General features: G+C 36.0%; 4 protein-coding genes across 5 annotated transcripts; 2 read left to right on the top strand and 2 right to left on the bottom strand.

The window, feature by feature from the left end:
- Positions 1-1,906: 1,906 nt before the first annotated feature.
- Positions 1,907-12,593, top strand: LOC111793338 (phospholipid-transporting ATPase 2). Of its 2 annotated transcripts, XM_087123392.1 has the most exons (26): positions 1,934-2,062; positions 2,168-2,282; positions 2,847-3,076; positions 3,516-3,729; positions 4,102-4,218; positions 4,485-4,577; positions 4,712-4,886; positions 5,278-5,444; positions 5,634-5,738; positions 6,130-6,227; positions 6,339-6,481; positions 7,216-7,312; positions 7,454-7,563; positions 7,643-7,807; positions 8,223-8,377; positions 8,467-8,547; positions 8,692-8,812; positions 8,965-9,071; positions 9,173-9,304; positions 9,404-9,557; positions 10,290-10,407; positions 10,516-10,689; positions 10,822-10,873; positions 11,173-11,300; positions 11,462-11,612; positions 12,112-12,593. In XM_087123392.1, exons 3-26 carry the CDS (start codon positions 2,952-2,954, stop codon positions 12,433-12,435), a joined length of 3,306 nt encoding a protein of 1,101 aa, XP_086979518.1. In that variant the 5' UTR covers positions 1,934-2,062; positions 2,168-2,282; positions 2,847-2,951; the 3' UTR covers positions 12,436-12,593. The 2 variants fall into 2 exon arrangements, with proteins under 2 accessions (XP_023530944.2, XP_086979518.1); XM_023675176.2 differs by lacking the exon at positions 2,168-2,282 and having other exon boundaries at positions 1,907-2,062.
- Positions 12,594-15,141: 2,548 nt separating this feature from the next.
- On the bottom strand, positions 15,142-16,647 carry LOC111793598 (zinc finger CCCH domain-containing protein 2). The gene has a single exon (XM_023675552.2). It carries the CDS (start codon positions 16,592-16,594, stop codon positions 15,443-15,445), a length of 1,152 nt encoding a protein of 383 aa, XP_023531320.1. The 5' UTR covers positions 16,595-16,647; the 3' UTR covers positions 15,142-15,442.
- Positions 16,648-17,859: 1,212 nt separating this feature from the next.
- LOC111793633 (putative protein phosphatase 2C 58) lies at positions 17,860-19,384 on the bottom strand. Its single transcript, XM_023675597.2, has 5 exons — positions 19,227-19,384; positions 18,897-19,151; positions 18,541-18,817; positions 18,251-18,405; positions 17,860-18,178 (listed from the first exon to the last, which is right to left on the bottom strand). The coding sequence occupies exons 1-5, from the start codon at positions 19,260-19,262 to the stop codon at positions 18,041-18,043; spliced, it is 861 nt and encodes a 286-aa protein (XP_023531365.1). The 5' UTR covers positions 19,263-19,384; the 3' UTR covers positions 17,860-18,040.
- A 3,320-nt stretch (positions 19,385-22,704) lies between these two features.
- Positions 22,705-27,749, top strand: LOC111793437 (protein TPX2). The gene is made up of 19 exons (XM_023675308.2): positions 22,705-23,059; positions 23,678-23,760; positions 23,840-23,959; positions 24,046-24,113; positions 24,219-24,485; positions 24,561-24,657; positions 24,765-24,977; positions 25,065-25,238; positions 25,350-25,412; positions 25,487-25,567; positions 25,652-25,807; positions 25,892-26,026; positions 26,120-26,200; positions 26,283-26,402; positions 26,492-26,658; positions 26,761-26,869; positions 26,959-27,018; positions 27,136-27,230; positions 27,335-27,749. Exons 1-19 carry the CDS (start codon positions 22,897-22,899, stop codon positions 27,450-27,452), a joined length of 2,370 nt encoding a protein of 789 aa, XP_023531076.1. The 5' UTR covers positions 22,705-22,896; the 3' UTR covers positions 27,453-27,749.
- Positions 27,750-27,862: the final 113 nt, after the last annotated feature.

The raw sequence follows: 27,862 nt of genomic DNA, 5'->3' as shown, positions 1-27,862 counted from the left end.
ACAAGATGAACACGACTCTCTATAATGATATGATATTGTCAACTTTGAGTGTAAGCTCTTGTGACTTTGCTTTGGGCTTCTCAAGAAGACCTCATATCACAATGGTTAGTATTTCTCACTTATAAACCCATTATCATTCCCTAAATTAGCGGAGGTGGACTTTCATCCTCCAACATAGATGTGGTCTCAATATATATACTCGAATGTCTCATTTTAGGGGTAAAAAAATAATTTGTGAAGTACAAAAATAAAGTAAAATAAAGAAATAAAGAACTCTGTTTTTGTTTTTTTTGTTTTTTATTTATTAAAGGAAAAGATTATTGAGTGGGTGAAGCGTATCGGGGTTGCGTAAAGTCGTTAAAGCATCCACGATTATAAGGGAGACCAGTTGGGTACGGAACGTTAAGCGTTACGTCCTTAATTTATTGATTTTTATTTATTTATTTATAAATAATTCAATTATATTATTAAAAATTAAACTTTATTACATTTTAGAAAATTATCAAATTATTTAGATCCGACCTATAAATGGAAAGAAATAAATCATTTTTGGATTATTGGGCCCATCGCAGGGTACCGAACATGGCCCATTTTTTGGGATGGCCTTTTAGTTGGATTCAGAAATGGATAATTTACATTTTTTTTTGTTTTTTTTAAATATAAAACATATAAATATTAGATAATTAATATAATGTATATATATATTTAATGATTTAGATAATTGGATGTGTTTGAATTATATGATTAAAAATTTAAAATATTTTTAATTAGATAGCTTAATATGATTTTTTTGCTTTTTATTAGGAGCTTTGGGAATATATATATATATATAATTTTATATATTTAAATATTATATTCTTTTTTTTTTAATTCTATGTAAATTTTTTAGTTGGTTAGATATGGTAACTCAAACAACTGTCATGGAGTTCACAGCTCAACTAAACCTAATTCTCTATTTTTGGATAGGGTTCGGTTGTCGAGTTATTTTTTTTAATTATTTAAAAAAGTATAGTTATCTACCGTGCATAGTGCATATTCTGTTAATAACTAAAATTTGATAAATTTCAAATATCAAACATTCACGAGTAACAACGTATTACTAACATTTGTTACAAATTCAAATATTATTAATTCTCGTAACAATCTTAAAAATAAAGTTGGGTTGAGTTGGATTGTAACCCTATTGTCGAGTAGTTTTGATTGACCCGTCGAAAAAAAATGTCAACCTAGTCCAAACTGAAAAAATAAATATATATATATATAACTCAATCTAATATTTATGATTTGAATTGGACAGTCTGTGTTTATCCCCTTTTGAGTGTACAAGAATATGTGGAGCTCGACATGTTTGGAAGCACAGGAGAACGTCTCTGTTGCTGATATTATCACTAGTATTCGATATTGGGTCATTCATAACATACTATACCTTATCTATTCATTGCAAGTTGGTTATTTGTCAGCACGGGGTTAGCTTATGATGTTTTTGGAAGCCCTCGTCCAAATGAGTATTTTACAGAGAGCCGACAAGGAATTTCATTAATAATGGGTCATTTTTAGTATTTGGAGTTATAGGATTATTTGTAAAACTTTATTTGAACATTTGATGTAATAGAGAGTGTAATACAAATTTTATAAATTAGCGGATGAGTAGAAAATTGGGCACTTATTGCAAATAAAACGTTGAGAAGGGCATTTTTGTAAATGAAGTGTTGAGAATCGAAACACAAAGGAAAGTCGTGGGCAATCCATTCCAAAGTGGAAGCGCGAAGGAATAAAGAAAGGACAGAGAATCTGCGCGATCACCTAAGATCAGTGTTCGTCTCATCTCCACCGTTAAATTTTTCTGATACGGGGCGATAAGAAAATCCAACGGTGTGTCATCCGAGCGTACCGTTCTCCGAGGTACACGATATGTAAAATGCACATTTCAATGTTCATTTTGAGCTGCCATGGACGTTCTTCAATCTCAGAGTGGTGAGAGAGAGAGAGAGGGAAATTGACGCGGGGACTAGAAGAACTGGATGCATAAGAATCAAGTGATCTTCAACACATGGCGATTGAGGTACGATTCAATCCGTATTCGAGACTGTTGGTTTCTTTTTCCTTCAAATTATTTTCAATTTTGGATCGATTTTCACACATTATTGTCATCATTTCTTTATATCAGTGCGTCTACGATGTTAGATTCGTTTACTGGAATTGGCTATAGCATAATATACCCGTAGTCGAGGATTCCATTCTTGAATTCGTATCGTTTGATATTCAGAAAGCTCCGTTATTAGGTAATCGGCGGTGGCGTTTCGCTGGTCGAGGTTTTTAATGAGTACTGAATTGTTTTTTAATCGACTCTGCTAGAAAACTGTAATGGCATTGATAAATTTCTGCTTGAAGAGAAATAACAAGGTTAATGGTTTAGAGAGTTGAACTTGCCGTTTGATCGAGGCAACGTTCATTAACTAGAAGTCATTTTCATCTCTATTAAAAAGATCGTTACGTAGTTTCTATTGGACAACTACTTAAACACATTGGTACTAAGTTTCTGTTAGATAACAAGTTAATGTCATCCATGAACTTGTTTGGCATAGATAACCCATAGCAAGTTTGATTTGACTTTGCCGCTGTTTCTTTCTTTCTTTTTCTCTATCTTTTTCCTTTTTCTTTTTGAATTTATATCCAAATTCTTGCATAAATATACCAGGCTAGACAATCGTGATTATTCAGAGAGAAAGGGCAACAGAAATGTTGTCATTTGTTTCATATTTGCATAACTTTCTGTATGATCTTTCTATGGCATTTTAGGATTGACAACTACCTATGAAATTGAAATTGTACTCCCTCTCTCGCAGGATGTCAAATTCATAAATTACTGCAGCAGAGCTTATCGGCACAGATAAGGACAACATTGGACTTAAAAAGAAAATTGAATTTGATAGTGTTCTTCAAGATAAACGATGAAGCGTTTCGTTTACATCAATGACGATGAACCATCAAATGATCTTTACTGCGATAATCGCATTTCGAACCGGAAATACACTTTATTGAACTTTCTCCCAAAAAATTTATGGGAACAGTTCAGGTAATTTTTCATTGTAGTAGTTCTTATTAGATCTTACCAGATTCTCTTTAGTTCCCGTAACATTATCTTCCAGATTTCATATGATTCTTGATCTCATTAGCTTATCTAATTGATTGAGAATAACAATGGATATTTCATTTTCTTACCTGATTGGCCCTAGCTTTCCTCTTTATACTTTTCTCTGGAGTTAACCTTATTACTATTTTGTCTTCTTTTGTCCATTTTTGAAAATCTTCTGTTATTGTGTCTTTAAGTGGCTACTGCTGTGCTGTGTTGTCAAAACTAACAATATAGCAGTCTGTATTTTTTGCAACTTTCTACTGTGAACAACCTGCTGATGTATTTTCCAGTTTTATATCATTTATACCTAGCTGGTAGATGCTCTTGAATTACACATGCATTTTCATTCCTAACAAGTTTCGTTTTCCTTTGTTTTCAGACGCTTCATGAACCAATACTTTTTGTTAATTGCGTGCCTACAGTTATGGCCACTTATAACTCCAGTAAACCCCGCCAGTACATGGGGTCCTCTTATCTTCATTTTTGCTGTGTCTGCAACAAAAGAGGCATGGGATGATTACAATAGATATTTATCAGACAAAAAAGCAAATGAGAAAGAAGTTTGGGTTGTGAGGCAGGGTACCAGAAAAATTGTAGGAATCTCTCTCCATATTTTGATTTAGCATGACTTCCTTTTCATATATGAAAAAGATCAAATTATTTATTTGTTGCATTTCTTCTAGTAGGCTGTTTGTTAATTAAATCTACTTTCTTCGAAGATCTTCAAATATATTTTTACATCATGTTAACTAGTAGTTGGATCATTTATGGAGCTAATGAATAGCCAATTGATATATCTAACAGATTAAGGAAAGCCAATTGATATATATAACAGATTAAGGAAAGCCAATTGATGTATATAACAGATTAAGGAATTAGGATTCTAGCATAGTTGTGGAGGTTTCCGTCATTTCTTTAATGTCAACTTTGTTGTATTCTCTTAGCTTCTTGGCTTTTACTTGTAGATTCAAGCACAAGATATTCATGTTGGTGATTTAGTATGGCTCAGGGAGAATGATGAAGTGCCTTCGGATCTTGTTTTGATTGGTACCTCCGATTCTCAAGGAATTTGCTATATAGAGGTTAGTATGGATGTTCATGTGTTTGCTGATTTGGATTACGTTTCTGATCACTTACCTTTTCATATGGCTCTATAATGTGATCTAGAATCCATGTTTTTTTTTTTGTTCGTACCTTCTTATTAAATACAAAAATAGTGGAATGTCAAGTCCACGTTATTAAAAGACAAAAGTTCTTATTCCTATTAAGTATTACTCTAAGTTTAACAATATATAATAATAATTGATAGCCTTAACTTATTCAGAAATGGTAATTTGACATGTTGCAGACATCTGCCCTTGATGGAGAAACTGACTTGAAGACGAGGGTCATACCTTCAGCTTGTATGGGAATAGATTTTGATCTATTAAACAAGATCAAGGTTTGGGTTTCCCTGTCCAATTATCAACATACAAGTTTTATTACAAGTTTTCATTTGGGCGAAGCAGATGGCAGATTTGTAGACATCTCCAGCGTAAAAATGACGATATTTTGTTATTTGTCTTCATTTGGCAGGGAGTCATAGAGTGCCCTAGACCAGATAAGGATATAAGAAGATTTGATGCAAACCTTCGGTTATTTCCTCCTTTCATTGACAATGATGTGTGCCCATTGACAATAAAAAACACAATTCTTCAGTCATGTTACTTACGGAACACAGAGTGGGTCTGTGGAGTAGCCATCTACACGGGCAAGTTCCATTGCATGAGCGATTTCAAGTTTATATAGACTATTCAATGAATAATTTTTGTTTTCTTCATGATTGAGACAAGGGTAGCTTTTAGTTGATGCCTTCTCTAGATACGAAAGTGTTAGGAGGAGACTACATGTTTTTCAGCATTTGGAATTTAGACAATGATAAGACTTGTATAAGAACTAGTTTAGTCTCTTTTAGAATTTCGAAATTGCTGTTGGAAAATTGAAATTATTTGCGAGTGTTCCTCCCCTCTTTTTTGGTTGGATTTAAGATGTAGCGATGGATAAACTTTTTGCAGAGTAGTATAAATGTATTAGCCAAACTTTTTAACATATAGCTCTATTCAATTCTCTTACAGTATACTTTGTATGTTTGATCTTTTCAGGCAATGAAACCAAGCTTGGAATGAGCAGGGGTGTCCCAGAACCAAAACTTACAGCGATGGATGCAATGATTGACAAGTTAACTGGGGCTATATTTGTTTTTCAAATTGTGGTGGTTGTTGTTCTAGGTTTAGCTGGCAATGTGTGGAAGGATTCTGAAGCCAGAAAGGTTCAATATAATCTCTTTGGTTCCAGTGCTATATTGTTTCTTTACTTTTGAAATTAACACGAAGCTCTGTGGTGTGTTGCTGCTATAATGTCTCTCTGTCTCCCTGTCTCCCTCTGGGTGAAGACTCAGTATTAGCTATATATGTTTTGTATCCTGTCAATTGTAAGTTGATCTTTTGGTACTATGTAGCTTTGGTATGTGCAACATCCAGAGGAAGGTCCATGGTATGAGCTACTGATCATCCCTCTTCGGTTTGAGCTTCTTTGTTCAATCATGATACCCATTTCAATTAAGGTATGCTGAGGGTTTGGTGCATATTATTGTGCTTTCTCTACTTTTGTTATCATACTGCTCCATGCCTAATTAAGTATGGTAATAGAAAGTACTTCCCTCCCTGTGTTTGCAGCTAATTAGCACAGATGAAAGCCTGATGTTTTAATAGTTGAAATTTCACCGTTGAATATTTGCTTAGGATGATGGTCAAAGGATTCATTCAAGTCAAAGTTGGTTATTCAAGTGACCAGTTTATATGACATCACAATTGTTATTTGTTGGATGCTATGTGCATTTGATTACTGCATATTTGCTTTAATTATTTGGTTATCTTCATCTTCTTGAAGTATATTAGAGAAGTTGGGAAAAGTTGGATGTAATGCTATTGACCTAAAATATTTGCTTTTTTCAGGTGTCACTGGATCTTGTAAAGAGCTTATATGCAAAATTCATTGATTGGGACTATGAAATGATTGACCGTGTGACTGGTATTCCTTCCCATGCTACGAAGTGAGTTAAGGAAGTTTAAAACTGCAAAAAATTATTGTGGCATTTGTGTAAGGACATTTGAATGAAAGATATCTTGCATACTTACTTAGAGGTGTATTTTACATGTGGCAGTACGGCAATAAGTGAGGACCTGGGACAAGTTGAATACATTTTGACGGATAAAACCGGTACCCTCACGGAAAACAAGATGATCTTCAGGAGATGTTGTATCAGTGGCATATTTTATGGAAATGAAAATGGAGATGCCTTGAAAGGTTTGGTTTTCTGATTGTTGTCAAAAGCATCATGCTCATCGCTTTGTTTCCTGTCACCTATATATAAAGCTTATTTTTTCACAAATGGGAATATAGGATTTAAAGATTAGATAGACTATAATTGTTCAGTAATCTGAACTGTCAATTCACAGTTGTATGTATTTGTTTCAAAATAATTCATGTACTAGTCAAGGAAAAGGACTTTGCTGGTTGCTTTCTATCAAATTCTAATAATGGTTCAAACCCCCACTAGAAGATTTGCAACGGTGGTTTAGCTAAGGCCCCAGACAAGCTCTTTTGGTTTCACTTGACAGGAAGCACTTTTTCCTTATTCATTATATAAGATTATGAGCTTGATATTTATTCTTTAATTTATTTGTCAAGTCGACATCACTTGTTCTGCATTAATTGCATAATTATATATTAAATCTAGTAGAGATTTCAGGGATGACGGTGAAGTATTATGGCAGATGGATGATTTACTTATTTGTATTGCCATATATTAATTTTTTCTTTTGTTTTTGTTTTTTAGACAACCTTAATTATTGTTTCTTTGCTTAGCTGTAAATATTTCACTGATGGGTTGACTTCCCTTTATTCGTGTGGCTAGAATTCTTCCTATTTACATGTAACTTGTACGTATCGTTTGTTCAAGGAGTTGAGTAGAAACTTGTTCTCCGAATCCTTCATTATATGGTAGTCCATATTTGATTAGCTCTTTCCATTGCATGCAGATAAAAAGTTGCTCAATGCTATTGCAAGCAGCTCTCCTGACGTTACAAGATTTCTAACAATTATGGCAATTTGTAATACAGTGGTGCCTACAAAAAGGTGATTTTAGGTTCAAATTTTTTTAAATGGAACTCGGCTGGATTTTAAAATTCCACCAACAATTTTTTGGCCTAGTTAGTTAAATATATATGCCATTGTATGTGCGGATTTCTGTTTTAATTTCTTTCTGTCCTTTTTCAGCAAAAGTGGAAATATTCTGTACAAGGCACAGTCACAGGATGAGGATGCTCTCGTGAATGCTGCTGCTTACTTGCATATGGTATTTGTCAATAAGAATGCTAATAATCTTGGTAAGAGTCATCTTTCTTAGCAAAGTTGTTCAGATAGATTAACCGCTAGAGTAATGCCGTTGTTTCATTGTGATTACAGACATTCAGTTTAATGGAATGCTAAATAGATACGAACTCCTAGATACTCTGGAGTTCACATCTGAACGAAAAAGGATGTCTGTGGTAGTTAAAGATTGTCAGAATGGGAAGATTATCCTCCTATCAAAAGGAGCTGATGAAGCTATACTTCCTCATGCTTATGCTGGTAACCTTAAAATTTAGTTGCATTTTAATTATTTTATCCATGTGTGTCTCTTTTGAATTATCTTGTTTAGCAACCATTGGTACAATTATCCAAAAATCTTCTCTCTCTTTTACCTCACTGTCACTTTCCCCCCACTTTAAGGCGAGGGGTTAGGGGGATGAGTTGGCAGACTCACATCAATTTACAGTATGCACAAAGTTTTACAATTACATTGATAAGAGATGTCGATGTACTGAACATGGTTAGAAAACTTAACAGAAAAACGTGAAATTCCTGCATTGCTGTTTGCGTAATAAAATCTGTCCACAGCTTCAAGATTTGTAGCTTTTTATATTTAATGACGTCAAATTGTAAAATTCTATTACTCTGTATATCAAGTCATGTTGATGTGATTGCTACTTTAACCTTACTTCAGGCCAACAAACAAGAACATTTATTGAAGCTGTTGACCAGTACGCGCAACTGGGGCTCCGTACATTATGTCTGGCTTGGCGGGAACTAGAAGAAGATGAGTATCGAGAATGGGCTTTTATGTTTAAGGAGGCTAATAGCACATTGGTTGACAGGGAGGTAATTGATATACTTCTATGGTTTTTATGAATGTAAAACCTTTTTCTATTGTTGTATTTTTATATGTTATGTCTGCTCCTCTTTTGTAGTGGAGGTTAGCTGAAGTTTGCCAAAGATTAGAGCGCAATTTTGAAGTCCTTGGAGTTACTGCTATAGAAGATAGGCTACAGGTAAATGTTTGTAGTTGCAGTTGTCCAATTCGAACTGTTATAGGAGAAATGGTATTGAAAGATGATAACAAAACGCTTTGGGTAAAATACCATTGTTGAGATCTGAAACTGATGTTTACTCGTTGACCATATTTTACCTTTCAGGATGGAGTCCCTGAAACAATCGAAACATTAAGAAGAGCAGGAATAAATTTCTGGATGCTGACGGGAGACAAGCAGAACACTGCCATTCAGATAGCTCTGCTATGCAACTTTATTTCGCCAGGTAGCCATAGACGTGTCAAAATTTATTTCATTAAGTTTTTTGCCTTATCCCTCGGCATCTCGTAGTCTCAAATAAGATGTATCCTTTTCATTCCATCATTTTGTTTGCAATTCCTCTTATTCTTCTCTTTCCATTGCATTTATTATGCATAGAGCCCAAAGGACAATTATTGTTAATTGATGGAAAAACGGAGGATGAAGTTTGTAGAAGTTTGGATAGAGTTGTTCTGACTATGAAGACCACAACCTCAGAACCCAAGGTAATGCACATTGTCCAATCATTTGATATAGATCTTCTTTTAAAAACCCGTTGGAAATGTAAGAACACCTTTCATTTCTCCTTGTGGGCTTCTCTCAACAGGATGTGGCTTTCGTTGTTGATGGCTGGGCTCTTGAAATTGCTCTCAAGAATTATCGCAGGGCTTTCACCGAATTAGCAATCCTATCAAGAACTGCAATATGTTGTCGTGTTACTCCATCACAGAAGGCTCAGGTGGTCCCTCTAGTTTCTATTTCTTTTTTTAAGAGGTGGTTCCTCGTTTTTTTTGTTGTCATATGGATCATTGAGCTTCATATAATTCGTATTATGCAGCTAGTGGAACTCTTAAAATCGTGTGATTATAGAACACTGGCAATTGGAGATGGTGGGAATGATGTGAGGATGATACAACAAGCTGACATTGGAGTGGGCATTAGTGGAAGAGAAGGACTGCAAGCAGCTAGGGCAGCTGATTACAGTATTGGAAGTAAGAAATACAACTCTACATTTGAAAAGGATTTTTTTCTATGAGAAATTCCATTGTTGAATTCTAGCTTGGCGATGCAGTTGATGGCTAAGTTCTAAATTGCTATCATGTTTACAAATTTTTTATACTCGTGTTTGAATGATGCTAAATTTATTACATTTTCTATGAAATAGGTTTTGGAATCGCTAGTGATCCCAACCTCTCGTTTTACTACCTTAATTTATTGTCTCAAATAATTGGGGAAATAGAAAAAGTCTATGGTGCAGCTTTCTAGAGCGATTGGAGTCAATACTGACATATTTGGACAATTGTATTGAGAAGCTGGATGTGGCTCGTGTATATATTTGCATTTAGAACTAATTCTTGATCATATCTCCCTTGTTTCCAAATGCCTTGCAATGTAAGGGATTGAATACTGTGACATCAAGATGGATATTGATCCCTTAACGGTTACTTCTGTAACGTATATTCAGAATTACTCTCTGTTGTCAGAAAATATAGAACTTTATGAGATATTTGTTTATTGTCAGAATAACCTCCTCGTAGAAGTTGAGTTCCGTGATAATTAGCTTTGCAACATTTGAGAAATATAATCTTTATTCTGTATGCTGTATACTGTCTGAATGACAGCCTTCATTTTTTGTTTGTTATTATCTCAGACATCCTCATGTCTGGTGAATGGAATGATTTGTGGCTAACACCCAATTTCCATTTGCTTCTTCTGGTTGGCAGAGTTCAGGTTTCTGAAAAGATTGATTTTAGTTCATGGACGATACTCATACAACCGTACAGCATTTTTGTCACAATATTCATTCTATAAATCCTTATTGATATGTTTTATCCAGATCTCGTAAGTGCCTCTAAATTTAATACGACACTTGAAGATAACAAATTGATGAGATTTCTTTATTTTTTTGACACCTGTGGACAAATAGCACTGACTTTCGAATACATTCAGTTTCTCTTTCATTTCAGGTGTCTCTGGGACCAGTCTATTTAATTCTGTAAGCTTGATGGCTTACAATGTTTTCTACACCAGTATTCCTGTATTAGTTAGTGTCCTTGACAAAGATCTCAGCGAAGAAACAGTGATGCAACATCCTCAAATTTTATTCTACTGCCAAGCTGGGAGGTTAGTATTTCAAAATCTTTCATGTTTCTCTGAGGATTTTTATGTTGGAAAGTTTCATCAAGTTACTTGGTATTTGGAAAGATTCATTTTCCATCTTTGGTGGTTATTGATTTCTGTGTGGCATCTGAACAGGCTTTTAAATCCCAGCACATTTGCTGGATGGTTTGGTCGATCTCTATTTCATGTAAGTGATTATATTTGTATGATACTTCTTAACTTTAGAACACTGGTTTGTTTTCGTGAAGTATTTCATAATTTTAGTTTAAAAGTAATCCTCCAAAGATGGAATCCATTTTTTTTTTTTTTTTGTTGGTGTTTTTATCATCTTGATGCTCGAAAACCATTTATAAGAGAAGTATATGACGTCAATTTATAAAGATATCAATGCTTACTAACAACGAACTGATGTTTCCTCGAGTAAGAAATCATGCTTGATGTTTGTTAAAAAAAAGTTTCATCTTTCAATGTGCTGATATTTTGCAGGCCGTTGTGGTGTTTGTAATTAGCATCCATGCCTATGCTAACGAAAAGAGTGAAATGGTGGAGGTTTCAATGGTGGCTCTATCTGGGTGCATTTGGTTACAGGCCTTTGTAGTGACTTTGGAGACCAAGTAAGCTCCCATCTTTTTGCTGTAGGTTAAATGTTGCAACTTCATTTCGTAATGAGTCTCGTTCTATAGCGTCGACCAAAGTCTAAAGATTATTGAGCTGAAATTTCATGTCTTGACTTGCCTTTTTCCCATACCATCTGAGATTTGATTGATTCTGGCAGTTCATTCACAATGTTGCAACATCTGGCTATATGGGGGAATTTAGCTGCTTTCTACGTGATCAATTGGATCTTCAGTGCCATTCCTTCATCTGGAATGTATACAATAATGTTCCGATTATGTGGACAACCATCTTACTGGATAACCATATTTGTAAGTCTCCCTTGGCCAATCTTTCCTATCATTGATTACCTAAATCTTAAAAAGTGATTACTAGGTCATCGAGTTTTGATTGTTGTGTCTAATAGAGGTTATAAATTCACATATCTATTAGAAAAAAAAAGTTAGGATTCTATTATACGTAAAAAATTTACCTATGTTACCTTGTTTTAGAATTTACTATTCTATTAAACACGAAATTTAAAGTTTACGGTTCTATTACATAAAATTCTATTAATGAGGTCAAATATACCTAATGTTCAAGAGGTCAAATATACCTAATGTTCAAGTTCATAGGTGTACCTTAAGTTAAGAGACCCTTATTATGGTTATAAACATAGAAAGTTGAGGCTAAACCACAATTTAACCTTTTTGTTGTGAACCATGCTGAGTTATATACCCGTAAGACATGCCGCTATAAAAAATTTAATGATGATGTGTAAGAAGACGTTAGTTTGTTAGGATTATACTGACACAAAAGGTTTGTCTACAGCTAATAGTAGGCGTGGGAATGGGCCCACTTCTAGCTATCAAGTACTTCAGGTACACATATAGACCAAGCAAAATCAACACTCTTCAGCAGGCTGAACGATTGGGTGGGCCGATCATGTCGCTCAAAAACATAGAGCACCAGCCTCGGCCCATTGAAAAGGAAGTGTCTCCACTGTCAATAACTCAGCAGCCCAAGAGCAGAAATACAGTCTACGAACCTCTTTTATCAGACTCTCCTACTGCCACTAGAAGATCTCTTGCGTCAGGTCCCTCCTTCGATTTCTTTCAGACACCACCCAGTTATTCAAGAAATAAGGATAACTGAGCTTCTTTCCCAATAAAGATAAAGAGTATGCTGTATAGATCTTCACGTGATTACTAAATTACAGAGTTGGAACTCAGCTCAAAAGTTTGTTTTTTTACCATTGAAGCTGAAGAGGAGAATTCGTTTTATTTTCTATACGAAGGGACTCAATTCATTCACATCTTCTTATCTATATACTGAAACTAACAGACCTTGCAGATTCAACTTTTTGAGCCAATTTGCTCAATTTTCTTTCACTTCCTTCCCTTTTTATTTCCTATCGATTTTGTGAAAATCTGTTTATTCCCGACGCATTGAATAAACGGTGGATTAGAGAAATTTGGTTAAATTACAGGTTTAGTTCATGAACTTTTAAGTAAGTTCGTATATAATCCGTTCTTGTACTCTTGATAGATCTCATTTAGGGCACATTTGACTGCAGGAACAGTGGCTCAAGCTCAAGCCTCCTCAGCCAAACCTGTTCTCAAACCACAACTCAGGCAGCCTCGAAAAATCGCAGGTACAAAATTCAAAAGACGAGAGGGATAGGTACAAAATTCAAAAGACGAGAGGGATAGGTGTGTCTAAAAGGTCATTGAATTTTTAACTGTGTCTAATATATTCCGGAGATATATTAAACACAAAATTGCAATGTCAATATCTATTTAGAAAATTTTAAATATCTATTTAGAAAATTTTAAAACTCATTCAAGTTAGATACAACTTATAATTAACCTAAAATTATGATTTCAACCTTGCCGATATGAAGTTAGGGTGTGGTCCTTCGAACGGGCAAACACCAATCTAGATCTTTCTTTTAGTTTTTACAATAATAGCATTTTATAATGTAGACATGGTATATCAAACGTTAAATTATTAATACCTTAACTATTGAGCTATGTGTCGGGCATACCTTACCAGAAGTATGTCACAGGCATTACAGAAGTATGGGGGCTCTTGCTCCATAATTGTGCACAACTAAAACGCTTCCAATAAATGAGCTGAACCTGCAAGAAAATTATAAAAAGGGAGCCTCAAAAAGTCAAGATGGTGGAGGGTGAAGGGACCCTCAAACCATATCAATGGTCATTTTAGCATGGGCTGTTGCTGGCCCACACCATTTCATATGTGACAGCCTCCACTGAACCAAACACACCCTTATGGGTCTTTTCCCCACCACCCCAGCTGTCTTTCATTTAAGTTCCCCTCCTAGGAAACATTTTCTATGCCATACTTCAGCTGGTACATCTTTCATGTACTCTCTTTATTCCGCTAAATTATTGAATCAGATCACCATAACGTGGTTATCTCTTAATAATCATCGACCGTAGATCAATTAAATATGTCTGTTCTGACTAATTATTGGATACAAAAGAGAAATAATGTTACCATTTCTCTCTCACACGTTTAATGGTACAAAATTGTTAGTTACGTTGCTATGTTGATACCATCTCTGATCTATTTGAGCCATCATTATCCTTTGTGATCCCTCTTTTACCGACACCTTTATTTGATTCTTTGCTTTTTCTTTCTCCCATTCGTTTTCTTTTTAAGGGAGTTTTGAATTTAGACTCCACATACCATCAAAACTTCAACACTTCAACAAGCTGAGTTGGAAACATACAACATAAGACTCTTATTTGCTATAAATTGCATCTATGAATAACTTGTTTTAGTTACTTTTTCAAGCCAGGATTGAATTAAATATGCCTAACATTTCAACATCATTTTGTGGTCAAGTTTATTTGGCACTAATAGAAAAAATTGAAATTAGCTTTAAACTAACTTCTAATTCTTAACACAAAACGGATCGGGAACTTTTTGGACTTGGATCTCGAGTTACCAAAAGACTTGGGGAACTTAAGAGTTTTTAAGTTAACATTTTTATGATGAAATTATATGAATGCTCGAGGACTTAGAGAACTTAGACCCTTATGGTTTAATAAAATGATGATAATGATGATAAATGCATTTAAAATCTATAAAAAAAAATGGTGGATAAAGTGGTAGAAAATCCATAAACCAAGTTCATTGCATTGAATATCATACGAATCCAAACAATTTTAAAAGAAATCACAACAATTTTAAAAGAAATCTAAATCGAGAGGTATTAATTAAGAGTTCATGTACTATGTATGAATGTCGCTTTCATGGCTTGAAAAGTTGATTAAAAGAAGGCAATTAAGTAATAAATTAGTATCTAATCAGCTAGTTGTTCTTCTAACGAGGAACGAAAAAGAGATCTACAAAATGAGAGTAGTTCGAACACGTTCGAAAAAGAGATCTACAAAATGAGAGTAGTTCGAACACGTTCGATACCGGAGAATTTCAATCTTTATAAGGATGCTTTTCAATTTTATATTCATAATTCGGTCATATGGATGTTGATTGATAAGTTCTTCAAAAGTTCATTAAAGGAGAGAGAGAGAGAGAGCAAATAGCCACCAAAATTTGGACTTAAAAAACTATGGTTAACTCCATAAAAGATTTTTAGGCCATTTTTCTCCTAAACGAAAGTAGGACCCCCAACCTACCCCCCGCCACACTACAACCACAGAGAACGTGGCGTTGACGGCTTGGCCCAACAGAATCCAAAAATATCAAAAGCATGATTTTCTATAACGGTTTAACACCACACCCCCCCAAATGTTGCTTAATTACTTTTGGCCTCTATTTATTCAAACATCTTACATATAACAGAACATAAGAAAAATGAAACGGAAGAAATGGTCAAGAAACTTGCAGTAAAATACATTCAGAAAAAGGAATTAGAATACACAACAAACAGAAGATCTCAGGATTCTGATGAGTTCCTAATACAAACAACAAACAAAACACGTAAATTCTAAATGGACGATCAGCCAACAATTTGCAAAGCAATAATTCACAATCATTATTAATGACATTTTCTTACACCTCTTCACCATATATATATAATACCTCTATATATACGGATGGTGTAATATTTACAGTTCCTCGAGAAGTCTTATTGTTTCCTCTTCTTCTTCTTCTTCTTCTTCTTAGTAGTTTACATCAGCAGATCATTAACCCATCCGAGATCGGGACCGGAGGTGGAGGCCCATCCATTGTCGGCGTTAGATTTATGCTCGCAGGATAAGTTCGCCGATGCGGCGGAGAAGTTTGGAGTGGAAGGGGAGAGAATAAACTGCAGTTGATCTTCAGGATTAAGAGATGAAACATCGATCCAAGGCGTTGGTCTAGGGGCGGGGATGGCGGCCGCTAAAGTGGCATTAGCGTCGTCGATGTTCATGGATTCAATAGAGCTCATGAGCTCGGTCAGTGCATCTTTATAGCTCAAAACTCCCTTTAATTTAGACTGATCAGGATTACTATACCTTGAAATAGGCGAAAATCCATTCATCGACCGAGGATTTCCCGGCGAGAGCGGTGGTGAGTGCGGCGGAGAGAGATGAGACATTCCGAAAAGCGTCGACGTCGGCGAGGAGGTGGCGGCTCCACCGCAATGACAAAACAAACAGCAGTGATTAGAACCAGCGGCCGATCTGAGATTAGAACTCTTCTTATTCGGCGAAGAACAAGAGCCACCGCCTTGAAAGTTACTCACCGGCGGCAAAAGACGAAGCTCACGAGGCGAATGAGCAAAGAAACAGACCTTCCTCTTACAGTTCTTTCCATCTTTACAAGCCTCAGTCCGATACCTCGCCGGATGAAGCCAACACTCAAAAACTCCATGAGCGAACTCACATCCATCACCACGGCCACATCCACCACGCCGGAACTCCGGACACATCGTGCCGGAGTAATGAAACCGACGAGGATCCCGCCGACGAGCCTTCTCTCCAGGATGAGCAAACGGACAATCCGTCCAATCATGACTCCGACTACGAGTACACCGCCTCACCTTAAACTCATACATCCGAAAATGATCGGACGAATACGGATCGCCGTCCTCCTCCGCCTCATCCTCGCCATTGAACGGCAAAAACTTCTGCAAAAGCGATTCAACAGCAAACGAGAATCGCGGCGAATCAGTACACATTTCAGCGTTTTGATCTCGTCGCGCCGCAAGAAGCTTCCTCGGCGGAACGTTAATATCCTTCAGAAAAGGAATCCTCTCAGAAACAACAAAATCAGAAGAAGAAGGAGGAAATTGAAAATGAAACTGATATTTCTGATTCTCAGCACAAACACTGCTCATTGAAACACTGTAAAATTAGGGCAAACCAAAACGGTGTAGGAAGAAGAAGATGAGAGAATAGGGATTTATATAATGGCCGAAACAGAGGAGAGAGAAAATGAAAACAAAATAGAGGAGAGAGAAAGGCGGTATGGGGCAGAAATTGCGTGGCTTCATAACATTTGGGTCAGCATGCAAAATCGGGTATGTGGCGTTACCATACGCCTTTATTCATATTATTTTTTCCTTATTATATTATATACTCTTTTATTTATTTATTTATTTATTTATTTATTTTATTTTTTAATTAGTCCAAACTATTTACGGCTTCCCATCTGATCATAGTTGTTTTGGACTCTTCCTTGTAGTGTTTGTACGTGGTATTTGGCACCATTCCATCGCAATATTTTTTTTTAAATATAATTAATTATTATTTTATTTTATTTTATTTTTGTTTATGTAACATTTATCTAGAAATAATGTTAAGCGTACCCTTAGCTGATATTGTTCGCTTTTGTCTGTCACGTTTCGTCGTCAGCCTCACGATTTTAAAACGCGTCAGCTAGGGAGAGACTTATACACCCTTATAGCAACTCAAATCTATCACTAGTAGATATTGTTCGCTTTCGCCCGTTATGTATCGTTATCAGCTAGGGAGATGCTTCTACACCCATAACAACCCAAATCCATCACTAGTAGATATTGTCTGCTTTCACTCATAATTTATCGTTACCAGTCTCACGATTTTAAAACGTGTCTGATAGATAGACGTTCCCACACCCTTATAAGGAATACTTTGTTACTTCATTCAATCCTCAAGAAAGCTCTTACCTAACCCTATTACTTACTTTCTTTGTGGGTTGTTCAATTTGAAGCACTGTAAACTCTGTCTTCGTCTTCGCTCCTCCTCTCTAACCAATGTGGGATCTCGAGTTGAGCTCATGATATGTCGGGTTGAGCTGAAAACACATTTCACTATATTTTAATTCATTCTATTTTACATTGATTATTTATTTATATTCTAATAAACCACATTTCACTTTGGTTTTGTAGGTTAGTTGTCTCACACTTATATTACATGACATTTATGAGCAATTTGCATTTAAATCTCATGAATATAATGTGTTCTCTCTCAAATTTAGTTGAGCATACTTCATGGGCCATTGATCCAATCCCCACCAATTAAATGGGCTAACCGTTGGGCCAACCTATGAAAGCCCACACTGATCCAGGCCCATTAATGCAACCCAAAATCAAGCCCATAACCTGAAGAATGTCGGCCCATATTTTGCGCTTGAAAAATGATATTTATTCTTAATTATCTAAATAGATAACATTACGCAACAGCTCACAGACAGCAGCCAGGTGGCAAAACAAATTTACTGGCTTATATTATCCACACCTTGATATATAAACACTATGTTTACAAAATTTAAAAAAAAAGTATATATATATAAATAATAAATCTCACTGAAACCTAACAACAATGCACGATATGTCGTCCTTGCTTTTTCTGGATACTGCTTCATCGATAAGTCGTTTGGCTGCCACGTTCGCATCCTTTATGTGTCTAATAGATTCCACCGCCTCTTTGTTTGTCATTACCTGTAATTATTTTATTTTTTAAAATATTTATTTTTGGTTAAATATATCTTTCAATTAAAAAAATTGACTGACCTTCCAAATGCCATCGCTAGCCAAAATCATGAACTCTGTAGATTCATCCACCGTTTTGACTTCCACGTCAGGTTCTGAGCTGAGGTGGAGTTTCAAGCTCTTATCACCAAATGCTCTGGCAACAGCCAATTGTCCGTCGACACGTGGCACATCGCCTGACCATAGTCAAACACCCACAGCTCAACTTAATTGACTCTCTCTACAACTCGGGTAAGTTTTAATAATTTATAATAATAATAAAAAAAAAAATCGTAATGAAAGGGCAAAAAGGGAATTTTAAGAAATGAAACCTGGAAGATTTGATACGAAGCCTCCACGGCTTTCAATATCCCTTTTTTCTTTACTGGGTTCGTGGTCAACGGAAAGCTGCTCAGCGACGCCGTTTTTGCAAAGAACGGCTCTGGAATCTCCGACGTTGGCAACGACGAGTTTGTGGCCGTCGATCAATATGGCGGTTACCGCCGTCGATCCTCCTCTTCCCAGCTGCTTTACTTTATCCAATATTTCATCGTCGGTTTTCTTGTACGCTCTTTTGATGGCCTTTCTCGTTTCGCTCCAGAAATCAGCCTACCAAAAAACAGAGCAAATAAACAAAAAAACAGAGTAGAGCTCATAAAAACGACACAAAAAAGGACATTTTGGGAACCTGTTTGAGGATATTATCAAAGAGATTATTCTGCAAGAAATTGGCAACATCATGGCCTAAATGGCCGTCGAAAATGGCAAACAAACCCAACTCATGGTCCTTGACGCGCTTGAAATCAGTGACTAAGTAATCTTCCATGGGGTGGTTGGTTTTGCCCTTAACCAAATGGCTGCCATGGCTTATGTGATTCTTGGTCGCTTTGGCCTTCCCTTTCGCAGCAGTGTCCGGCGCCGAAGAACCAAACCCTGCCTTCACCTGAAATTTGAACCAAAACCCATATGAGATGAGATTTTCGAGGGGATTAAGGATTTGGTTCCAAAAATTAGAGACCTTCATTTTGTGGAGGATTTCTCTTCCGGTGGTCATTGGGGTTTGTGATTGTTGTTTTGTGTGGAGATTTGTTTGGAGTAGAGGAGAGAGGTGAAGATTGGTGGGCTATAAATATAAAGGTATTGACTTTTAGAACATGTGATGAGCTGGTGGATTCACCATTATTTTTATTATGTTTTTTTTACTTTCTCAACTCTCGAGAATTTAGACCAAACAAACCGCGTACTTGCCGACGGTATTTCTCTATCACCCTCGTGTTCTTACTTCTTCTTTGTTCTTACTTCTTCTTTGTTCTTACGTGAAAACCCATCTCATCATCCCTTAATTTTAGGCCAATAAATCTACGAAAATCATCCCAACCGGATACCCTTCCTTGTATGTTAACTTAGTTTCTTAACTTAGTTTTGATATGGGCTTATATGTATGTAGAGGGCGTGTCTTTTTCGTAAAGAATTCTGGGTTGACCCGAAAAAGTATTTGCAACAACAGAAAAGAAGGGGTCCATGTAGTTGCTGCGCTCCCCTCCTTGAATGTCATGCCTCTCTGGTTGCATTAGGAGAATAGATAGGTCAGTCTCGCAGCTTTGCTCCCTTTATCTTAGTATACTGAAATTAGCTTATTAGTCGTCACTATATGATTCGTGTGTCATTGGGTCGGTGGGGGAATTCGTAGAAAGGGTGGGGTCTCATTTGGTCCAACAATGAGGAGTTGGTGCATTGCAATAGGTTCTCGAAATGTAGTCTAGACAATGGGCCCTCTCCTTTCTAATTGGATTGAATCTTAGGGTCAATATTCGGCTCCGTTTAGCTAATGGAAAGAAATCTCTTTTTACTCTCTCTCATTTTCAATTTAAACGGCATTTTCTCCATGATTATGCGCATATATGTGTGTAAAGGAAGGAATAGAGGTTCGATGAAAGTAGACGTATAAGAAAGGGGGAAAGTGCTTCTTTTTTAAAAAGAAGGGAAGCTTGAAGGAAAGAGTACCCATGGAAAGAAAGGAACACGATCCTTGTTTGTATACCATGAATGAAATTTAACTCATGTTGGTAAGAACATATGGTCGATTAATCCATGTTTCTAGTAGCTCCATGTGTTCTAGTAGCTTGTGGGTTATGAATTTCAATTTGGGAATAATGGATTCAAATTAATAAATGTATCACGAAGTTGGCTTTAGTACGAGAATTTTCAACCGTAGAAGAGATTAAGTCAAGGATAGAGATATCCACGAGAACAAGCGGGGTCGGGATAGAGTGATGATTATCAGGGCGAGGTCGAGGATAGAGAATATAATCCTCATCCCTAACTCCACTTAGCTAATCGGAAGAGATCTCTCTTTATTCCTTCCTTCATTCTCCATTTAAACAGAGATTCTCTGCTCCGCAGATTCGGAGTTTCGAATGGACATCTCTAATTGAAGTTAAGATTGGCCTCTCTTAAGGCGGTATGAGCCATGCATACCCCTTGACTCGTACTTTCTCCATTCGATCTAGTTTGGTTAATGTAATGAGTACCTCTTTAGTGTACAATTGTTGTCGTATAAATTTACTTACCATGGTTGTCGTATTTTATTCATGGACATATTTATCCATTAATTGGTAGGAAAATTAATTTAAATTTGAGAATAAAAAATCTAAAATTCACATGAAATAAACGACAGTAGTTTATGAATCAAATCAAATAAACTAATAGGTGGGAAGACAAAATTGGTAGGCGTTACGAGGCCCACGTGTCATTTACGTTTGACGTGGTCTACCAAAAGGAGCCACCTGGCTTTTTGAAAAATAAAAAATAAATAAATAAAGTGAAGGAAAACGACGAAAATAAATTATTAATGTAAACAAAAGCTAAAAATGTTTATTTCAAAGTTGGTTGGTTTATAAATTATAAATTATTAAATATTATTATATGATCGGATTGAAGGTTGATGGATCATCCATTTTGGACCCATCTTTAAAATTTCTGCATGTCGACCAACAATTTCTAACCTACTTTTCAACTTTATTTATCCTTTTAATTTTTTCTTTTTAAATTTTGTCTTTTTACTATTTAATTATTGATCATAAAAACACAAATATATATATATATATATATATATATATATATATATATATATATTCACATTTAAATGGTGCTATTTCCATTTTACTATAAGAGAGATCAAATAATAAAATCTTTACGGGTCTGGTTGATTCACGAGATCTCTTAAAATTATATTTTTGCTTCCAATATAATTATTTTTATATATATTTACTTAATTTTATAATTTTTATAATTATTTTATTCTATAAAAAAAAATTAAAATAATTTTTTACTATCTAGAAATAACTTTTCAAAATATAAATAGAATCTAAATCTAAATATATTTGGATAAAATAAAAGTAACTTTCAAATGGAAAGACGAAAATGTCTATTTTACCGAAAAAAATAATAAAAATTAAATGCAATTTTATGGCATTAAATTATGTTGACGTTAGAGTCAAATTTGCACACCAGAAATATCTGCCAAATATTTATTGCACAACGAGGCCCATCCTTCCTTATTCTATTTATCTGCCATTTTATTGAAAATAATAGATAGTAATAAAAATAATAAAAATGATTTTTTTATTTATTTAATTTTTATATTTCTAATGAAAAATAAAATTAGTGTCTATTAAAAAATAAATTTAAATATTTAAAAATATAATAAAATTTAAAGTATTAAAATGCTAAAATTTTAAATTAATTTATTTAGTGAAATATTAATTTATTTAGGGGGGAGTGAAGTGGGTGGATGATTTATTAGCCGTCCTTGTCTGCTAAAGAAAAAGATGGAAATTTTATATTCAACTTTTGGGATGAAATCCCCACGACTTTTATTATTATTATTATTATCTATTATTTTCCGTTCAATTATTACAATTATTGTTATTTTTGTTCTAAAATCCATCCCTGTCGAGACTGACAGACCAAACTAAAGATTTTATTTTATTTTATTTAAGTTAAAATGAGTGGATGAATTTAGAAAAATAAAAATAAAATGTATATAGTAAAATTAAATCTATAAAACTTACCAATTTTAATGGAAATAAAAAATAAAATAATTATTGGAATGAATATTATTACATTTATCCAAATTAATGGTTGAGATTAATTTTGGAATTTCCGAGAAAAGAGGAGTTTTCTTTTAAATTCATAAATTGAGGGCATATTTTATGGGCCTTGCAGTGTTTTACGGGCTTGTAGTCCATTGTGCTGGGCCGCCTAAGTCCAATTTGAAAAAAATTCCTTCGAGGTGAAACGTCGTCGTTTGATATCTTGTCAGTTCTCACGATGGGAACTTTTTCCGGATGCGGTCCGCTTATGAAAAGACGACGTCGTATAGGCGCAGGGTGCACTGAAGAGTGAAATATAGCCGTTAGAGACACCGATATGTTACCTGAGAGCTCCCTAATATGGCCGTTGGACAATTCCCAGTATTTTAAATTTCCAGCCGTTAGAGATAGATGCTAAGGAACGTATACACTTCTCTCTTCTCCTCATTTATCACTTTCACTTGTGCTCTTCTACGACAATAATTCCTCCTCCTTCTCTTTCTCCTCCAGACACGAGAATTCAATATTTTTCTTCCAGATTTTCGGTTAAACTCCTAATTTATCTCTGTTCTGGAAGGAAATTGGAAATAATCGATGGCTCCGGTTGATGATTCGAATAGCGATCTGTCGATTATGATCGACGAAACCTACGAGTTCGCTGCACCTCGCTTCTTTGATTTCATCAATGGCGAGTCTGAGGAGGATAAGTGCGCAGCTGAACTCTGGTTCGACACGGCTCTCACCTATGCTCCTTCGCGTATGTTCTTTTCTCTCACTTCTTCTGACCTAATCCTTCTGATTTTCCATTTCGACGATTATTTTGGTTTCTTGAAGTGGAATCGAACAATTGATGAGATCTGCGGGAGTTTAAGTTTCTTTTTCCGAAAAATTTCTAGGTTTTTGGCGGTTGCTGAGTAGTGTGGGACTAGACTAGAGTTGTGTTTGATTATGATGAGATTTGACCGAGTTTTGTTTGTAAGTGATGGAGGTTAGGGTTTGAAGTAATCTTGGCCACGAAATTGACCGTGAATTTCGTCTATTTCTATGCGATACTCGATTCTTCTTCCCTCTTTGTTGGTTCAGTACTTCCGTTTGGGAGTGAAAGTTGCTCAAGACGTTCTTGATTTCGAAAGAAACTTTAGGAAATAGAACCTTTCTTTTGCAAGTATAGTAGAGCTACATTTGAATCCTAAAGAAATGAGAATATGCGCATCTCTTGGTTTGAATTAGTGTAAAAGAAAGTCGAGGTGAAATTTGGAGCAACGATCACAACACTTACGCAAACCGAGGCACTCTTTTAGGGTTTTGTCAATTAAACTGGATGTTCAATTAGTTTATGTTGATGTATAATTGAATTTTGATCCATTTTTTGCAGCTTGTATGCCAAAAATCAAGACTGCTAGATCGATTAAGGTTGAGAACTTGTGCGATTTCAACCAAGCGGAAGAAATGCAGAAGGTAGCGATTTCTTTCATTCTGTATCTTTCACGCATCGCATGCGAACTTCTTTCTTAGGCTGATCCATATCTTTACACAGGATTCAGAGTTATACAGTTCGAATTCTGTTGATACCGTTGAACCAACTACATCTCAAACTGTAATCGTGCAAAGTGAAACTAACAAGGAGTTTAAACCTAGCGAGCCCAGTGGAGAACAGGTTTGATTGAAAGCCTTGTCATGGTAGTTGAATCATTGAACAAGTTGATACTTGCTATTTGGTTCTGATCATGATATCCTTTTCAGGCATCTACCCCAAATGAAGCTACTGAAAAAGATAAAGTAGAGATTCCTCGTACTTGTGAAGATGGAAGGTTCGTCTATTGTTCAATTGGTTTCTCTAAACTTTATCATAACCGGAGGGGGAGAGTTTTCATCTTCTGCTCTTTGCTTTTGGCTAACTTTTCTGCTTCCTGTAGAGGAAATTCTTCAAATGGTGGAATCCAACGTAAAGATCATGAACAGAAGCGGAGTGTTTTAGAATCTCAAGTCCAAAATGATGCTTGTACTCCCCTGCCAACTTTGAGTACTCACAAGGGTGAACAACGAACGAAAGGTGCCACTTCCAAGAGGCAGGAGACATCAAGAAAAATTGCCAGTATGGTAAAGAATCCATCGGCTCTGAAAGCCAGAAGTCAGTTGCAGTTATCACAAACCAAAAACGTTAAACCAATTAGTGTCAAGAGGTAGATTTTTCTGTTCTTCGTCCTTCTGATATTAGACTTGATGGAAGAAGGTGTGCTGACGAAACGATTCTACAGGGAAACTAACATGAAAAAGACAAGTGGAACTCCGTCTTTAGCTCAAGAAAATCAGGCAATTAAGCGGCAAAAGTTGGATGGTGGTCTATCTAGACAGGTGACTGTCTTTATGTACATTTCCTCCTCGTGCTGTAAATTGTGTGTATATGGTTTTTAGGCTTTTTATTATGTGGATACAATTTTAATAAACCCTCTTTGTTTCAGATTCTCAATGTCAAACCCCATACATTACTTCACAAGTCAAAAGTTGGATCCTCGAACTTGTGTTCTTCAGTTGCTGACAAAACTAACAAAGAAGAAAGGAAAATGTATGTTCGAGAACCAGCACCATTTGTTTCAATGGCTGAAATGATGAGGAAGTTCCAGTCAAGTACCAGAGATTTATCATTGCCTAATGTCAATAAATCTCATTCTCAGGTAAATGACTTAAATCCTATCCTCTCCTCCCCCACGCCTCATCTGATCCGAGTTTCTTCCATAATAATTTATCACTTTTCATTACAGGATGCTGGTAATTTTACACAGTCGAAGTCGAAACTGACTTTGACTAGGCCAAAGGTTCCTGAATTTGAAACAGCTCAAAGAGTTCGCTCAACCAAGGTGAAGAGCTCAGCTGAGATAGAGGAGGAGATGATGGCCAAAATGCCGAAGTTCAAAGCTAGACCACTCAACAAAAAGGTAAATTTTGGGAATTTGACACTTACATGATTCTTCTCGTCTTTTTACTTAGTTGATTAACTCTAGGCACACTGATTATAACTTACCTGCTCCTTGTGTTATGCTATATAGATCATGGAAGCTCCCAAATTACCTGCAGTACCGAGGAGCACACCCCAGCCTCCTGAATTCCAGGTGAGAGAGCATTAAATGGAAAAGTGACCACGGATAACCGATTACATGATTAACCGATTACATGATTGTTGCAGGAATTTCACCTTGAGACAATGGCAAGAGCGAACCAACATGCAGATTCAGCTTCAGTAATATCTACAGAATCGTCCCGTCAGGTTTAAGAAAGAAGCCCATTATTAGTATATTTCCCTCCCACGCCTTTTTCAATCAGCTAAATTTGGTGGCTATTTGCTTTTCAGAATAATCAATGGAAACCTTTTCTTACCGAACCTAAGACCCCTGTTCTGCACACGTCACTAAGGGCTCGTCCACCACGGGCGAAGAGTTTCCTTGAAATTGAGCAGGAGGCACTGGAGAAAATTCCCAAGTTTAAAGCAAGGCCATTAGATAAAAAGGTGTGTACTTGGCTAACATCAAAACAACAGTCTATTCTGATGTTTAATAGGATTTAATTTGTATTCATTTCTGATCTTCTGCAGATATTTGAAAGTAAGGGAGAGTTGGGTATGTTCTGTAACATGAAAAAGCATGTAACTAAACCACAAGAATTTCATTTTGCAACAAATGAGAGAAATCCTCCACCACCTTGTGTTGTTGCTGATCTTTTCGACAAGGTAGCAGCTGTTTAATTTCTTAAAGTTCTAGTGATGATGGCATTATTAATAATTTCTAATACGTTATCATCTTCTGGTATTTTCCCCCTGCAGCTCTCAATATGTTCTGATACTCGCAGCCATAATCCATTGCCAAGAAACACCAAGCCCAACCCCTTTCATCTATACACAGAGGTAAGTGGCCATCCAATCTTTATAAGCAACAAGAGCAGAATTGGAGTTCAAATTTTCACCTTTTGCTCCTTGATGGCATCAGGAAAGAGGGGCGGAGAAAGAAAGAAAATTCTTCATGGAACTTGTGCACAAGCAATTGGAAGAGGAAAGAGCTGCCATTCCAAGGGCTACCCCATATCCTTATACTACAGATTACCCTGTGGTATGCATAACCAACAAACTTCTTGACAGATTATGCGCGCTATGTGGATATAGAACCATGCTAACGAACAGCTTGTTGTGTTTGAGCAGATTCCACCAAAACCTGAGCCCAAGCAATGCACCAAACCTGAGCCTTTCCAATTGGAAAGTCTTGTGAGGCACGAGGAAGAAATGCAGAAGGAAATGGAAGAAAGACGCAGAATAGAGGAAGAAGAGGCCAGAATGAGGAATTTCAAGGCTCTGCCGGTTCTAAAAGAGTAAGTTCATTTACAAAAGCATATCTCATATACATACGGTGAAAATACTAAATTTCAAAACCAGAATGAGGAAAAATAAGTGTGTTGTCGTTAATTTATCAGGGACCCAATTCCACTGCCAGAGAAATCACGGAAGCCCCTCACAGAAGTTCAAGAATTCAATCTTCATGTTGATAATCGAGCGGTGGATAGAGCAGAGTTTGATCAAAAGGTGCTGCATATTTAAAAGTTACATTTTTTTCTTCTAATATTTCACAGATATCGTTCTTGTTTGCTAATTTGGAAATACCCTCGACACAGATCAAGGAGAAAGAGATGATGTACAAGAGATACAGAGAAGAGAGCGACGCAGCAAGAGTGGTTGGTTATTCTTTTTATAGTCTTTTTCATTTCTTCATTGTTGCAATAGCCAAATCTGTTCTGATACTAAACATGTTGCAATACCAAGACATATTAAACATGCAAAAATATCTCCAGGTGGAGGAAGAGAAAGCATTGAAACAACTGAGAAGAACCTTGGTTCACCATGCTAGACCAGTGCCCAAATTCGACCATCCATTTCACCCCCAAAGGTAAGAAAACAAAGCCAATTAGAATCAAACTTTGTTACTATTTCACATCTTATTTTGACTGATTTTCTTTTGGGTATCATCTGACCGTGTAAAAAATAATATAGGTCTGTTAAGGAAACAACAAAGGCCAAGTCGCCAAACTTGCGTGTCCTCCAGAGAAGAAAGGAGAGGCAAAATTTGATGAAAGTTGCAATGTCCAGCCCCGCAGCTCAGTTAAGGTGAAGGAAGAAACCATGACCGACCAATGTATGTTCAAGAACTCTTGAACTATAACCCCCCCCAGTAGAAGAAGGAGCAGTTTTATTCTACTTGTACCAATTTTATATTCTTTTTGTAGCACCATGTAAAGAATTAACTTGGGAAATTAGAGGTTAGGGATAATATGTTCTAAGTAGTTCCATTTCCCTTGTCTGACGAAAAATATATATCAGGGACCCCCAAAGCATCCTACTGTTTAGTAAAATGCGGACGAAATTTTAAAAACTCTTCTGGGCCCATTGTCTTTATATGTATATTTTTTCTTACAAGTGCAAGTTTGTCAGCTAGCCGAAATCTAGTCATATGATGAAACACGTGACTTTGTAGTTAGAAAAATTAATTCATAATATCTCTCCAGTATTATTGAAGAAAGC

Source organism: Cucurbita pepo, chromosome 4 (assembly GCF_057944985.1).
Source record: "Cucurbita pepo subsp. pepo isolate OVF chromosome 4, ASM5794498v1, whole genome shotgun sequence".
Lineage (NCBI taxonomy): Eukaryota > Viridiplantae > Streptophyta > Magnoliopsida > Cucurbitales > Cucurbitaceae > Cucurbita > Cucurbita pepo.
The sequence above is the reverse complement of the archived record's forward strand: the minus strand, read 5'-3'. Positions and strand labels throughout refer to the sequence as shown.

Bases quoted from the DNA above. Each gene is read 5' to 3' on its own strand.
- LOC111793633 (XM_023675597.2), bottom strand. From the start codon at position 19,262: ATGACCACCGGAAGAGAAATCCTCCACAAAATGAAG. The intron at 18,406-18,540 runs GTTTCATTTCTT...GACTATGGTCAG, and splicing joins CTTCGTATCAAATCTTCCAG to GCGATGTGCCACGTGTCGAC. The intron at 18,179-18,250 runs GTCAGTCAATTT...AAATAATTACAG, and splicing joins CTAGCGATGGCATTTGGAAG to GTAATGACAAACAAAGAGGC.
- LOC111793437 (XM_023675308.2), top strand. From the start codon at position 22,897: ATGGCTCCGGTTGATGATTCGAATAGCGATCTGTCGATTATGATCGAC. The intron at 24,114-24,218 runs GTTCGTCTATTG...TGCTTCCTGTAG, and splicing joins CGTACTTGTGAAGATGGAAG to AGGAAATTCTTCAAATGGTG. The intron at 24,658-24,764 runs GTGACTGTCTTT...TCTTTGTTTCAG, and splicing joins ATGGTGGTCTATCTAGACAG to ATTCTCAATGTCAAACCCCA.
- LOC111793338 (XM_023675176.2), top strand. From the start codon at position 2,952: ATGAAGCGTTTCGTTTACATCAATGACGATGAACCATCAAATGATCTT. The intron at 3,730-4,101 runs GTAGGAATCTCT...TTTTACTTGTAG, and splicing joins GGCAGGGTACCAGAAAAATT to ATTCAAGCACAAGATATTCA. The intron at 7,564-7,642 runs GTAAGAGTCATC...TTGTGATTACAG, and splicing joins TAAGAATGCTAATAATCTTG to ACATTCAGTTTAATGGAATG.
- LOC111793598 (XM_023675552.2), bottom strand. From the start codon at position 16,594: ATGAGCAGTGTTTGTGCTGAGAATCAGAAATATCAGTTTCATTTTCAA.